Here is a 14,076-nt window from a genome sequence, read left to right on the forward strand (position 1 = left end):
GTAAAATAACAGTAGACAGCTCCTAGGGTTGTGTTGAAGAGGAAAATGCATGAGTGACAACGCATGCAAAGTGCTCAGCAGGTTAGTGAAAGCTCAGGTAATGTCAGCCTGGGTACTGACAATCAAGTCTTGTACAACGCTTCACATGCATGTACAAGCTAGTCTAAGAATTGTGCATACACCGAGGTTTCCCATACACAGCACTCACACCTCTGACAGAGACAGGTACCACCATTCTCCCCTCGCCCAAAGTTAAGCAGCTACTAAGAGTGGGGATGGGAATCCAATGAGGCTGACGCTCCAGTCCTTCCCCTAACCCAGTGGTCGGCAAACGCATCAGTTAACAGAGCCCAATGTCAACAACAGTAGGATGATTGAAATTTCTTTGGAGAGCCACATTTTTTAAACTTAAACTTCTTCTAACGCCACTTCTTCAAAATAGACTCGGCCAGGCCGTGGTGTTTTGTGGAAGAGCCACACTCAAGGGGCCAAAGAGCCGCAGTTTGCCGACCATGGCCCTAACCACTGCGCGGTATTCAGCCTGCGGAATTAACAAACCTTCTTAGGACACGAGAAAGAAAGAGGGGGCAGATCTCATAAAACCCAATGGCTTCAGAGCTAAACAAGCTCTGCCCACTACGCCCACGATTGAGAAGCCTTTATGATAAGGTGACCAGATTTTAACATTGGTAAAGCGGGACACCACTGACGGGAGGGTGGGGGTAGGGGGGGGGGGGGGTTCTTGATTAAAAATTTGGTCTATATGGAGCAACAAAAATTTTCATAGAACGCAAAAATAGTATTGTAATATTTTTAAAACGCAGCGGGACACGGGACAAATTGTTGAAAATCGGGACTGTCCCGCCCAAAGCGGGACGTCTGGTCACCTTATTTTATGAGACTCGAAGTTTACGTTCAGCGGATTTTATATTTGATGTTGTCGTTTTCTGCAAGTTGTTCCTGTGGGTTTTATGGGGCCGACACACAGAGCCAGGCGCATCAGGAAACTGGACACGTGTCCGGGGGCAGGCACAGGAGCAGTACCATATGGCTGATTCACTTGTGGTTTTTGTTAGTTTAAGAGAAAGAACATCTTCGATCTGTACTAAGGTCTTGCCTCGTCTGTTTGGAAACAGGACCCCAACCCAAGGGAAGGGAGGTGGGAGGCCGCGCGAGCAGGACCGGGGTGTGGGGAGCGCCCCAGTCCCGGCCGCTCGGGAAGGCGGCCTCGCTCCCCACGCCCGCCCCCGGCCCGCGGTCACCTGTAGGGGTTGGAGTCCACCACCTCCGGGCTCATCTTCGCGATGCGGGCGCGGCCGCCCCCTCCGTCGCCGCCCCCCAGCGCCCGCCGGCTTCGTTCCTGGGCCAGCTCCCTCTCCAGCTCCTGCACCCGCTGCCGCAGCCGCTCCTCCGCCGGCTCGGCCATGGCTGCGGGGGCTCCGGCCGCCAACGCTCCCTGCCCCGGCCGTCGCCGCCGCCGCCGCCCCACAGTGACAGGGTAGCCGGCCCGAACGGAGAATCTAAGGGGGCACCGATCGGCCCCCCGAGCCCAGAACCCTGGGGAAGGGCTCCCAGCGCCTCACAGAAAGACACGTCTTCGCTGCTCCAGCGGCACCACTTCCGGTTGCAGTCACCGCTCCCTCTGAGCACACACACACACCACACACACACACACCACACACACACTCCCTCTAACTTGTCTCCTTTGCCGGGTCCTGTGAGACCAGGCCTCGGCAGGGCCGAGGTCCTAAGCGTCCAGAGCGGGCGGCCGGCAATATTGCCATTTCGAGTGGGCGGCTCAGGGAAACACCGGGAACTTTTCTTCCTGGGCTCGGAGTCCACACGGACCCCTTTCCGAAGCGGACCCTCTAGGTCTTCCGCCACAGGCTTCGAGGGGGCAGAGGCCCCTGCGTTCTTAGTTGCAGGTAGCGACGGACGCGGCTTTGCTGGCGTTAAGATGGAGGTTTCCGATTGTGAGGCTGACCGCTCATTTAAAATCCAAACACGAGAGGTTCTCCGGGCAGTTCCCAAGCGGAGCGGAAACCACCAGGGTTCCGCGGGCCAGGGTTGCTCAGCAACGGTGCCTAACTCGTGTGTGATTGGCTGGAGCCGGGCTGGGCGCAGGCGGGCCTCGTCCCAGGCCACGCCCACTTGGCTATAAAGGAACCCCTCCCGGCACGGAAAGTGTGTGGGTTCCACAGCGGCCGACATGGAGAACAAAGTCTCCTGCGAGCCAGATGCCGCCGAAGTGCTGCCTCAGCACAAGTTCGACTGCGGGCCCTTGGAGGCCTACCTCAGCCAGCACTTGCCCGGCTTTGGGGCCCAGCCCGAGGCCAAGCTGACCATTGCCCAGTACAGGTATCGCCACTAGCCTCCTCCTCCTCCTCCTCCAGTGGAAACAAATCTGTGCTTCGTGCTTTTCTCCCTTGGGCCCTGGGTGGGTTCCCAATGCCCGGCCACCCCAGTTTCTTCTGTAAGGACACACTCTGCAGGCGGGAGCTGGCATTGCACTCCGGGGGAATTTCCAATTCGCTGCCAGTAATGGAAGAGATCCTAGTCACGATTCCAACTAGGAGAAAGGAATCTGTGTTCAAGGATCCAATTATGTGCCTCCGGGATTCACTGAATCTTGGAAGCTCTGTGGGGTACACAGAGGCCTTCGCTCAACTTACTTTCTATAACCATTAACTTCTTTCCCCATACACCGAGAAACAAGTGTCATTCCTCTTCCCCCACACCGAGAAACAAGTGTTAGTCCTTCATAATCGGCCATATTCTCGAAGGCTTAATGGCCCCAGCTGGGGGATTCGAATTCTAATGGCAGATTTTCCACTTGGCAAATCTCACCACCACTTTGGGCTTTAGGTTTTTTTTGAAGTGAGGGATTGGAACTGAAAGACAATCCTGACAGTACTGTTTTCCACCTTGAGTGTAGCCCTAGCCTGATGTTTTATAATAGAAATTGTTTTTAAGAAATACTTTATTCTAAAAATAGTATTTTGATAAACAGAGAGGTAGAAAAACAGTCCCGGCTTCCAGAAAATTAGATCTGCCAGTTACTGGGAATTTAAATATCTATAATAACAAAAGCATAATGTGCTAATTAGACTGGATGTTCTTCCAGGTGCTCTAGTGTTACATAAACTCTCTGAGAGCTAGTTTTCTAATCTGTAGTAAATACCCAACTGTTCTGAGTAATCCTGATAATAAGTGAAAGGACTTACACATTGCAACGGAACTATATACCAGTGGTATTTATCACTACCATCTATATTCCTGATTAGAGTAAAAAATAAAAATAAAAAGTGTCAAAGGTCATGGATAAAAGAGGGTTTTGAGGTATAATTCAGGTATAAGGTACCTGGTTCCAATAGTCAATGGAGGATGAAGGAGAAGGTGGAATAAAAAAAAAAAAATAGCTGAGGTTTCTAGCTTAGACATTTGTGTGTTGTAACAAACTAAAACCAAAGTTCAAATTTCAACTAAGCCACTTGCTGTGGAAATCTGGACGACGATTTAACCCTTTTGAGCATTAAGTTCTCCTTTGGCAAAATGGAGACAGTCATATGTATCTCCTAGAACTGTTGGAGAATTATCTAATTGAAAACGACCTAATACTGAATCAGATTGGATGCTAAATTAACCAGGATTGTGCTTGATAAATGTAATAAAATGTGGCGTAAATAGTACAGGCATACCTTATTCTATTGCACTTAGCCTTATTTCACTTCACAGGTGTTGTGTTTTTTACAAATTGAAGGCAAAAACCTTCCACCAGCAAAAAGACTAAAACTCACTTATTGCATTAGTCTGGAACCAAATCTGCAGTATCTCTGAGGTATGCCTACATAGAATATGTGTAGAACGATCCCACAGAAAATGCAGATTTCCTTCCAGGACACATGAAAAAGCTTATGAAAATTGAAGACATGTTGGGCCACAAAGAAAGTTTCAAAAATTCTGAAGTGTCAATCTTAAAAAAAAAAAAAAAAAAAAAAAAAAAAAAAAATTCGGAATATAAATGCCAGAAGTTTATAAAACAAGTGAAGAAAGACAGCTATCATATACATGTTTAGAAATGAATTGATTCATGGATTTAAAAAGCCAATAATCTACAGATAATAGAGAGCTTATCAAAATTCAGTATGGAAAAATCAACAAACAAGCCAATAAAATGTAATCTTAAAAAAGGTATAATTGATAAGAGCATCAAAAGTATAAATTGCCTAGATATTAATCTAATTTGTGCAAGACCTTTTAAAAAGAATTAAATAAACTGGTTAAAAGGTTACTAAACAGAATGTATAAGGAACTCTAATAGCCCAACAGAAAAATGGTTAACAGACTGGAAGATGCCCAAGGTCATTGCACTGTAGTATTCAGTGAAAGGCAGATTGAAACGATGAGATATCATTCCACACCTCCATATTGCCTTTTTTTTTAATCTGACAGTTTCAAACAAGTCCCTGGGGCACCAGGGACTCATATCCACAGTTGTGGGAATGAGAATTTACTACTTTGGGAAACAATCTGATATGATTTTTTAAAGATTAAGATGGAAAAATAGACATGCCCCAAGACACAGCAATTCTATTTCTGACCATTGGTAATGATCCCTACTTTCTTATGCTGAAAGGCACCCACCCAAGATTAGATGATGCCAAGATCAGTGCTCTTTGATATGATTGTTGAAAGGATAGCTCTGGCTTGTAGGAGAAAGATGCTGCTGTGCCCAATCTGACCTCTTTCTTTGCAGATGGAGGCTGGAGGGCTAGGTAGAAAGTTGGAAGGAATAATTTTATTTCACTTTCCTTCAGTAGTTCTTACTTAGGGATTGATTCTTCTGCTTGCTTATTTTTTATTTATTTTTTAAAACATTTTTATTGATTTTGTACAGAGAGGAAAGGAGAGAGAAAGTTAGAAAAATCGATGAGAGAGTCATCGATCAGCTGCCTCTTGCACACCCCCTACTGGGGATGTGCCCGCAACCAAGGTACATGCCCTTGACCGGAATCAAACCCGGGACCTTTCAGTCCCCAAGCCAACGCTCTATCCATTGAGCCAAACCGGGTTCGGCTGCTTGCTTATTTTTAAGGCCTCTCTCTTTCATGTTGTTGGATTCTTTAGAAGTTGGGTAATTCTCAATTGCTCATATAGTAAATGGAGATATAGATTGGATAGTTTGGATATGGTAGCTGGAGAGTATTTCCTTAGCATATGTGAGAATTTCTATTCACCTCGTGAGGAAAGCCAGTGCCCTGGTGTCTGTGAGTTACTGGAGCACTGTTGCACTTCCCTAATCCAGATATCCACTCTAGTACCTTTCTTATGAGAATTCCCGTTATAGAGGGCTGTACTTGGGTACTAACCTCGGAGATGCATATGGGTTTATCTTTCCAATGGCAGATGAGGGGACACTAACCCAGCTATCCCAGCATCCTTTAAATGAATTTCTGACTGATCACCTCCAGTGGTTCTTCTCCCAGGCTTTCTTTGATTGGATGTGAGCATTGTCTAGGGGTACTTCTGATGAAACTCATGATTTACAGACAGTGAGTAATGTCCTCTCCTCTGTCCATGGGAGTTATAGTTCCTCTAACTGCCACTAGGTTGCTGCTGCAGAAGACCAAAGAAAACCAAGGACACTTCTGAGAAAAAAAAGGAGGACATTGTTTAATACGCCAGCGGACTCAGGAAACAGCCTTCCAAATCTGAGTGAAGGAACCCGCATGGGGCTTTTTCTTTTTATCTCCCTCCCTGTGATCTTTGTCCCATAAACACAGATTATGCTTCCGGTCCTTTTCTCAGGCCTTGCAAGAAGGCCCCCAAGTGTTGGGGGATCTCCAGGTCATATCTGATGGTCTGGCCTGGCGCTAGTATTAATAACTCTCCCTCCAGGGCAGTGCACTGTTCACAGTAACAGGTTCTGTAAGACCAGTATCTGGGAAGGAGAGAGGAACTTAATTATAGGTTATCAGGAATGTACACTGAGCTTGCTGGCTTGGATTCAGGTCACTAGCCCCGAATATCAGGGTTACATTGGAATTAGTCCTTTAGCCTTCTCATTGCCATCTGCATTTTATCATCCCAAACTCATGTTCTGAGCTTCTGGCAGCACCACTCTTGGCTTTCCAACATTGAAATGGATGTATTTTCATTTTGTGTTTCTTACGACATTTCAGTAGGATTTGTGGGAGAAGGACAATAAGTCTTTGTAATCGACCATTTCTTTTCTCTTGTCTAGATCAGGACAGTCCAATCCAACCTTTTATCTCCAGAAGGGCTTTCAAGGATATGTACTCAGAAAAAAACCGCCTGGTTCACTTCTTCCTAAAGCACATAAGGTGTGGTAATGATACATTGTAATACAAGTGCATTAATACATTCTTTGATGACAAATAAATGCATTTTATAGACACAAAAAAATTTAAATTGCTTTTAAAAGTCACCTCATGATTATTAAATAATAGAAAATTCATTTTATTTCTTAGATAAAAATTTCGCTTAAATTGTATTTCCCATTTTTGTTTTGAAAAAGGATTTGAGGCTGAAATTAAGTCTACAGGCTATTAATATCAGACAACATCCAGACGTCATGTGGATTTAAATCCTTTTTGTACAGTTGGCTATAAATATAGTCATCAAGAGAATATTTTCAGTGCCACTCATTTATAGATACATTGCACCTTGATGCTATATTTAAATTATTTTTAAAAGCACATTACTATATCTTATAACTATTCATTGACTTATTCTAAAATATTTGCTATAACAATCCCCTGATAAAAAGAAATTTTGAATATTATTTAATAGTATTCTCTAAATACTATACTTAGTGAGAATTATAATATACTTTTTAATTGAGGCTTTCTATTTTCAGAAAACATGAATATTTAGAGAAGAAAATGAAAGAAGAAAGAAACCAAAGTCCTGGAGAACATTAATATTTATAATTACAATATTATTATAATCATGTATAACAGGTGCTTCCTAGGTCCAGCTGACTTCCCAGACCTTTGAGGGGTGGGCTTAATAGCGTAATGGGAAATGCTGATTCTGACTTTCTTGGTCCCTAACATATTCCCAGACACATGAAGTAACTTGGATGCTTAAGATTAAAAAAAAAGTTGGGTAACTTTTTTAAAAAAATCCTTACCTGAGGATATATTTTTTTTTTTTAGAAAGGAGGGGATATAAAGGGAGGGGAGAAAGGAGGGATTCAGACAAGGAGGAAAGAGGGAGGGAGGGAAAGAGACATTGATTGGTTGCTTCCCACACACACCCTTACCTGGGATCAGAATAGAACCTGCAACCTTTTGGTGTACAGCATGATGCTCTAACCAATTGAACCACCCAGCGAGGGCAAGTTGGGTAACTTTTATGAAACTTAACATGGCATGCCTGAAGGAGAATCCCTACCTATCCGGAGATTTATGCCCCAACAAACAGCTCTTCTTGACGCTCTTTTTTATAACATCCTCCCGCAAGACATTGAGCACAACATAATGCTCTCAGCTCAAGGATCTGGAGTACTTTGTTTCAAGTCCCTTTATTTTTCCCAGATCTGCATTGAAAAATAGCAACGCTCCCATAGTGTAATCCTCTTTGTGACTCCCTAACCCACCACCATCCCACACACACACACACACACACACACACACACACACCCATTTCCCAGGACCATGGTGATTCTAAACATTTCTTTCTACAGCCATTGGCACTGCTGGCTTCTCTCACCATGGTCATAGGTTTAGTCACTGCCCTGCTCTAGTTATTGCAGCAGCAGCTGCTTTATCCGTGCTGTCCGAGTGAGCTGCATGGTTTCTTCTCCTGAGGAGGGACCAGGGGCACCACTGGGCAAGGGGACTTTGCTTGCAGATGAGTCGGCATCACAGTTCTCTGTAAGCTGTGTCCTCAGGTCCTGAGTGAAAGGCCCATATTGTTAGCTCACAAGTAGTTACTAAACTGTTCTGATTGAGGAGGACCACTCTTCTCACTACCTTATTTGGGCTCCTGTTTCAGTACCAGCTTGCTTTGTGTTGCCTCCTTTTCCAAAAGATATCTTTAGCTGTACAGCAGCCTCAATTACCAGGAAGCATCCCATGCCCTGCCTTGGACACAAGCACCTCCATTGATCTCCAGAAGGAGCAGTTGATTTTTCCTTCTCCAAGTACCCACTGGCCCCTGAAGCTGGCTGTGCCAACAGCATTAGAATAGAGACTTGCCTGAGCCCCCCGGGGAGACATGAGAGAGACAGAGTAAGCCAGTGATCAGGGAACTGCTGAGAACAAAGAGATGTTTATGATAATACCTGTGAAATATTGTGATCAGCATCTGTTGCCTTCATATATTCAGAACCATGAATATGCCTATCCTATTTAGCATAATTTATCATGTCTTAGTGCTGGCCTAATTTAGTGCTGCACAAAACTACATTTAAGGAAAATAATAAGGAAACTATTATCCTCTGGGTCATTTAAAAATTGAATTGTAGCCTTAATATTAGCTCACAAGTAGTTATTAAATGTCTGTGTCTCTGATTTGTAATAATATGTCATCCTATTTAGATTGATAGAGAATTTAAAGTCCAGAAAGCTTTGTTTTCTATTGGATTTCCTGTTCCCAAGCCTTTATTGTACTGCAGCGATGCTTCTGTCATTGGAACAGAATTTTACGTGATGGAACATGTGCAGGTAAGTTAACGCAATATTGCTTTGTTGTTCTTTTATTTTCAATTAATAAATTAGATGTTAATAAATAATAGTTTATTAATCATTTTAGGTCATTAGTTTGCTTTGCAAACTTTTAATTTCAGCATAATATTTTCCTCTAGGTGTCAGTAAAGAGCTATTTGTAATGGTAATACCAAAATTGTCCAGAAAGTAGCGGGGGGCAAAACTCCAAATAAATAAATCAGTCCATTAGGATGATACATTTACATTTTTTTAAAAGCTTTTTCTTTTTGTTTTTATTTTTTAAATATATTTTATTGATTTTTTTACAGACAGGAAGGGAGATGGATAGAAAGTTAGAAACATCGATGAGAGAGAAACATCAATCAGCTGCCTCCTGCACACCCCCTACTGTGGATGTGCCTGCAACCAAAGTACACACCCTTGGCTGGAATCAAACCTGGGACCTTTCAGTCCACAGGCCGACGCTCTATCCACTGAGCCAAACCAGTTAAGGCAAAGCTTTTTCTTTTTGTAAAATATAACCTGAAAGTCATTTTTGTCCTTTAAGTTCACCTTGGCATAACTTTGCATTTTCCATTTGATATTATGTACTCTTATATCAGACCTGTTTCACATATGAACATTTTTCTAGTATATTCTACAAATAATTGGTTTTGGCTGCAAAACTGTCATCCTTTTGTTTTGTCAGCAGTAGGGAATGGTGAAACTGCAAAGAGTTAGTATGAAAAGATTTACTTTGTTTTAAATTATCTATTGTATTATAATTGCTTTCATAGGGTCGAATTTTTCGTGATATCACAATTCCTGGAGTTAGCCCAGCAGAGCGCTCAGCCATATATGTAGCCATGATAGAAACCTTGGCTCGGTTACATTCTTTGAATATAAACTCATTGCAGCTGGAAGGATATGGTATAAGTGCTGGGTACTGCAAAAGACAGGTAAGGAATCCACATACAGAGCTCTTTTCCTCAAGTTCTTAAAATAATATACATTATTAGTCAAAATAAAAACCTATTACTTTATACTTTTCTGATACTTGGTTCTAACATTTAAAATACTTTATTTAAAAATTGACTTTTAGAGAAAGGAAGGGGGGGTAGAAAAAGAGAACTATGTAAGAAACATGATCAGTTGCCTTCCACACACACCCTGACCAGGTATGGAGCCTGCAGCCTGGGTATATGCTTTGACCAGGTATCGAATTGCCATCTTTTGGTGTATGGGACGAGGCTCTAACCAACTGAGCAACCCAGCCAGAGCAGCTCTAATCTTATCTACTAAAAGAGTAATATGCAAATTGATTGTCACTCCAACACGCAAGATAGCTGCCCCCATGTAGACACAAGATGTCTGCCACAAGATGGCCAGCAGGGAGGGCAGTTGGGAGAGACCAGGCCTGCAAGGTAGGGCAGTTTGGGGACAACTAGGCCTACAGGGGAGGGCAGTAGGGGGAGACCAAGTCTGCAGGGGAGGGCAGTGGTGGGGGAGGGACACAGGCCTGCAGGAGAGGGCAGTTGGGAGGGACCAGGCCTGCAGGGGAGAGTAATTGGGGAGAACCAGGCCTGCAGAGGAGGGCAGTTGGGGGCAACCAGGCCTGCAAGGGAGAGCAATTGGTGGAGAGGGCAGGAAACAGGCCTTCAGGAGAGGACAGTTTGGGGTGAACAGGCTGGCAGGGGAAGGCAGTTAGGGGTGACCAAGCCAGCAGAGGAGCAGTTAGGTGTCAATCAAGCTGGCAGGGGAGTGGTTAGGGGGTTATCTGGCTGGCAGGCAGAAGCAGTTAGGGGCAATCAGGCAGGGAGGCAAGCAAGCAAGCAAGCGAGTGGTTGGAAGCTAGCAGTCCTGGATTGTGAAAGGGATGTTCCACATTGGAGAGGGTGCAGGCTGGGCTAAAAGACACACACCCCTCCCCTCCTCCCCCTGTGCACAAATTTCATGCATCGGGCCTCTAGTATTTAATAATAGCCTTCAGTTTGACTTGTTTTAAAGATAAAATAACTTTATATTCTAGGATTAGATTTTGTTTATCAAACTTTTGAAAGGGACAGAATGTACATGAATATAAATTTAAGACTGTTTCAGATTTTCATTTAATTTGCCAACATATTTTTATACAATTTTTCCCTTTTAAATTAGGTTAACATATTTATTAAGCATGATTGTGTTTATATCTTAAATACTGTGTTAAATATTAAGAAAATAGAAATACATTCTTTTGTCAATGGAACTATGGTCATTTTAAGAAACCTATTCATGAATTTTTCTTACATGAAACTTGAAAATGTTATAAAAAGAGTATGTAATCTAGTAGCAAATTGTTTGGTATGCATCATGAGAGCTGTTCTATTCAGATGGTAGATATCAGTATACCCTTGCTTGAGCTTCCAGAGAGAGACATATCATGCACAGTGTATTTAAGGAAGGATAAAATCTATACTGATAGGGAAGAGAGATGGTGAGTATTTCAAATCAAAGGAACAGCAAGAACAGATATGAATGGACCTGTTTTCCTTTGTATACAAGTCTATTTGAGGGAGTTGAGGGGAAAGAAAAGAGAACTAAGGTTTTGTGTGTGTGTGTGTGTGTGTGTTTTTAAGAAAATATATTTTTATTGATTTAGAGAGAAAGGAGTGGGAGAGAGCGATAGAAACATCAATGATGGGAGAAAATTATTGATAGGCTGCTTCCTGCACATCCCCTATTGGGGATCGAGCCTGCAACCCAGGCATGTGCCCTTGACTGGAATCAAACCTGGGATCCTTCAGTCCGCAAGCCGACGCTCTATCCCCTGAGCCAAACCAGCTAGGGGTGAGAACTAAGGTTTGGAGAGTACTTAACTATATGCCAGCTCTCTTTCATTTCTGTGACAGCCGTAAGACATAGGCATCATCACTCCCGTTCTGTAGATGGGGGTACAGGTTTTCAGGTCTCAAAGCACAAATAAGTGGCTTAGATATCATTTAAATCCAGGTTCATATGATTCCAAACAAAGATCTTTACTGCACTAAATTGAACAGAGATAACCTCGAGGAGTGGAGAGACCATTATAAGCAGGTGTCTCCACTGCTTATATAATAATATGGTCTCAACTGATAGAGGACTTTGAGAATAGGTTGATTTGTTTACATTTGAGTCTAAGAACAATAAAAAGTCTTTATACTTCTCATACCTGTAATACATTTAGAAGATTCTATGGGTAATAAAGAATATTTAAATGAAAAGTAAAAAAATTCCCTTCTTCTAGCCTCATATTTCCTTTTTCAGGGATTGCTGCTTGTGACCCTTCTATAATTTATTTTTCTGTGCTTATGTGTGTGCGTGTGTGTGTGCATGCACACGTGTGTGTGTGTGTGCATTCTTTTTTTCTTTTTTAAAATAGTTGCTTAATAAAAAGAGCCAACATCTCTTGATTCCTAGGCCAGTATTTTGTTTATATATGTGATAAAAAAAAATATGTGTAAGTAAAATGGAACTAGATGGAAGAAAGATTTAAATGTTTATGTTTTTAGGCTGATATAAGCATCACAGGCATTTCTCTTAAGCATTTAAAAATAAAACCAACTTTGATATAATTGAATTTTGTTTGGATTTTAGAATTGCTGGATTTTACACTTCACCTTTAGCACTATTATTTTTCTTATTTATTCTTTAGGTATCAACTTGGACAAAGCAATATCGAGCAGCAGCTCACCAGGACATCCCTGCCATGAACCAGCTCTCTGACTGGCTAATGAAAAACTTGCCAGATAATGACAATGAAGAAAATTTAATTCATGGAGATTTCAGGCTAGATAACATAATTTTCCATCCTAAAGAGGTAATATAAGTCACATTTACAATAAATTAAGAAGGTTTGATATGGGACACATGTACTAAGTAGATGTTCCTCCCATAGTACTGAGGGAGCCCAATCCATCTCCATTTTCCCGTACTGTCAGGACTGTCTTCACCACTCAAGCTTTTAGAAATGAGTCCGGAAGATTTTCTGGCATAGTTGCCTACTTTTAAGGTGGATCTAATCCTGTTTAAATAGGATTTTCTAATTTACACATATGTGCTCTTTACTTCAACGACATTTTCCATCTAAAAATATTAGCTTATCCATGTTTACAGTTCTTTCTTCTGGCTCATTTTAATTTCATTTTACTATCTCATGAAGAATTTTTAATTTGTTATTTTAACATCAGTGAGGACAGAATTCCAAAAGCCTCTTTTGAAACCTAGAAAGAATTGCATGAGATTTATGTAAACTTGCTCTGTGTAATGTACACAGTGTAATCGTTATAGAGTAAAAACAAATAAAAAATCATAACCTCCTCCACTGGGCACTGAGAATGAGGCCTAGGATTGCAAGCGTATGGTGTGGATGAGGTAACTACTTCTGTTCTCTCTTATCACCTATATTTTAGGCAAGACATGTGGCCCTTAGTATTCTGACATTAATGTGAAGGTTTTACAGTTCCCTGAATTTTGACAGCAATGCACTATAAACTGCATTGCTGTCATAATTCAAAGTAGTACTATATCATATGCAGGTTCAAATATAGTATAAACACATGTGAGCACATTCACCAGCAAGACAAATTTTTTCCTAGAAAAGTCAATTTGGATTTTAAAATTATGTATATGTAATTACATGTGTGTGTGTAACCTTTTGTTAATGGCACTGATGAATTCTTATTTCTAACTTTGTTAAATATAGAGGAGAATTAAAAATGTTAACTTATAACCTGGAAAAATTATAGAAGTTTATAACTTAAAACATAGCAGGATCTGACCTGTATTTTACCTATATCATTTGATTCATTAATATGATAGAGCCTTTTATAAGAAGTCTGAGTCCTCTATATGTTCTATAACTATAGTTCTGTTATATTCACTACTTAAGCAAAGAAATAAAAATTCAGACTGAGATCTCCTGAATTATGTGTTGTCTTCCAAGATGTTTAAATTTTAGGATGAGCATAATATACTGAAAGTAATGACTTACTCAGTTACCGTAGTACCAAAAAGTTATTCCTTCATTATATTTAAACACATATTAGAAAATTATTTCTTATAGAATTAAAATTGACCAACAGATATCATCTTCTTTTGGATAAGCAGAATATTCAGTAGTTGGGGAGAGATTTTTTTTTTTTTTAAAGAATTTTCTTTAGTGGCATAGCTTTCAGCTATTTAGCTGCACTAGTGATTTGGTAGCTATATAATTATCTTTTAATGTTTTAGGATTATTTAGTAGCTATTAAGATGTCTTGTACTTTGTATTTAGTAATCCCATAATCAAATGGGATTTAATCAATTTCTGCCTCCTACAAATATTACAGCTAATTTTTTATGAAAGTAACACATGGTTGGCAGAGTACAAGTCAACTAGCATTTA

At 41.3% G+C, this 14,076-nt stretch overlaps 2 protein-coding genes across 2 annotated transcripts in view; one reads left to right on the forward strand and one right to left on the reverse strand.

The window, feature by feature from the left end:
* The window catches only part of UBA5 (ubiquitin like modifier activating enzyme 5), a 13,451-nt gene extending 11,427 nt beyond the window's left edge, over positions 1-2,024 (reverse strand). The window contains exon 1 of the mRNA XM_084902149.1: positions 1,263-2,024. Coding sequence (XP_084758275.1) covers positions 1,263-1,426 — 164 coding nt within the window. The 5' untranslated portion in view covers positions 1,427-2,024. The remainder of the gene's footprint in view (positions 1-1,262) is intronic.
* Positions 2,025-2,161: 137 nt separating this feature from the next.
* Positions 2,162-14,076, forward strand: part of ACAD11 (acyl-CoA dehydrogenase family member 11) — a 56,803-nt gene continuing 44,888 nt past the window's right edge. The window contains exons 1-5 of the mRNA XM_084902124.1: positions 2,162-2,358; positions 6,245-6,344; positions 8,568-8,693; positions 9,473-9,634; positions 12,346-12,510. Of these exons, the coding sequence (XP_084758250.1) occupies positions 2,210-2,358; positions 6,245-6,344; positions 8,568-8,693; positions 9,473-9,634; positions 12,346-12,510 (702 nt within the window). The 5' untranslated portion in view covers positions 2,162-2,209. The remainder of the gene's footprint in view (positions 2,359-6,244; positions 6,345-8,567; positions 8,694-9,472; positions 9,635-12,345; positions 12,511-14,076) is intronic.

Source organism: Pipistrellus hanaki, assembly GCF_964339955.1.
Source record: "Pipistrellus hanaki genome assembly, chromosome: 13".
NCBI lineage: Eukaryota > Metazoa > Chordata > Mammalia > Chiroptera > Vespertilionidae > Pipistrellus > Pipistrellus hanaki.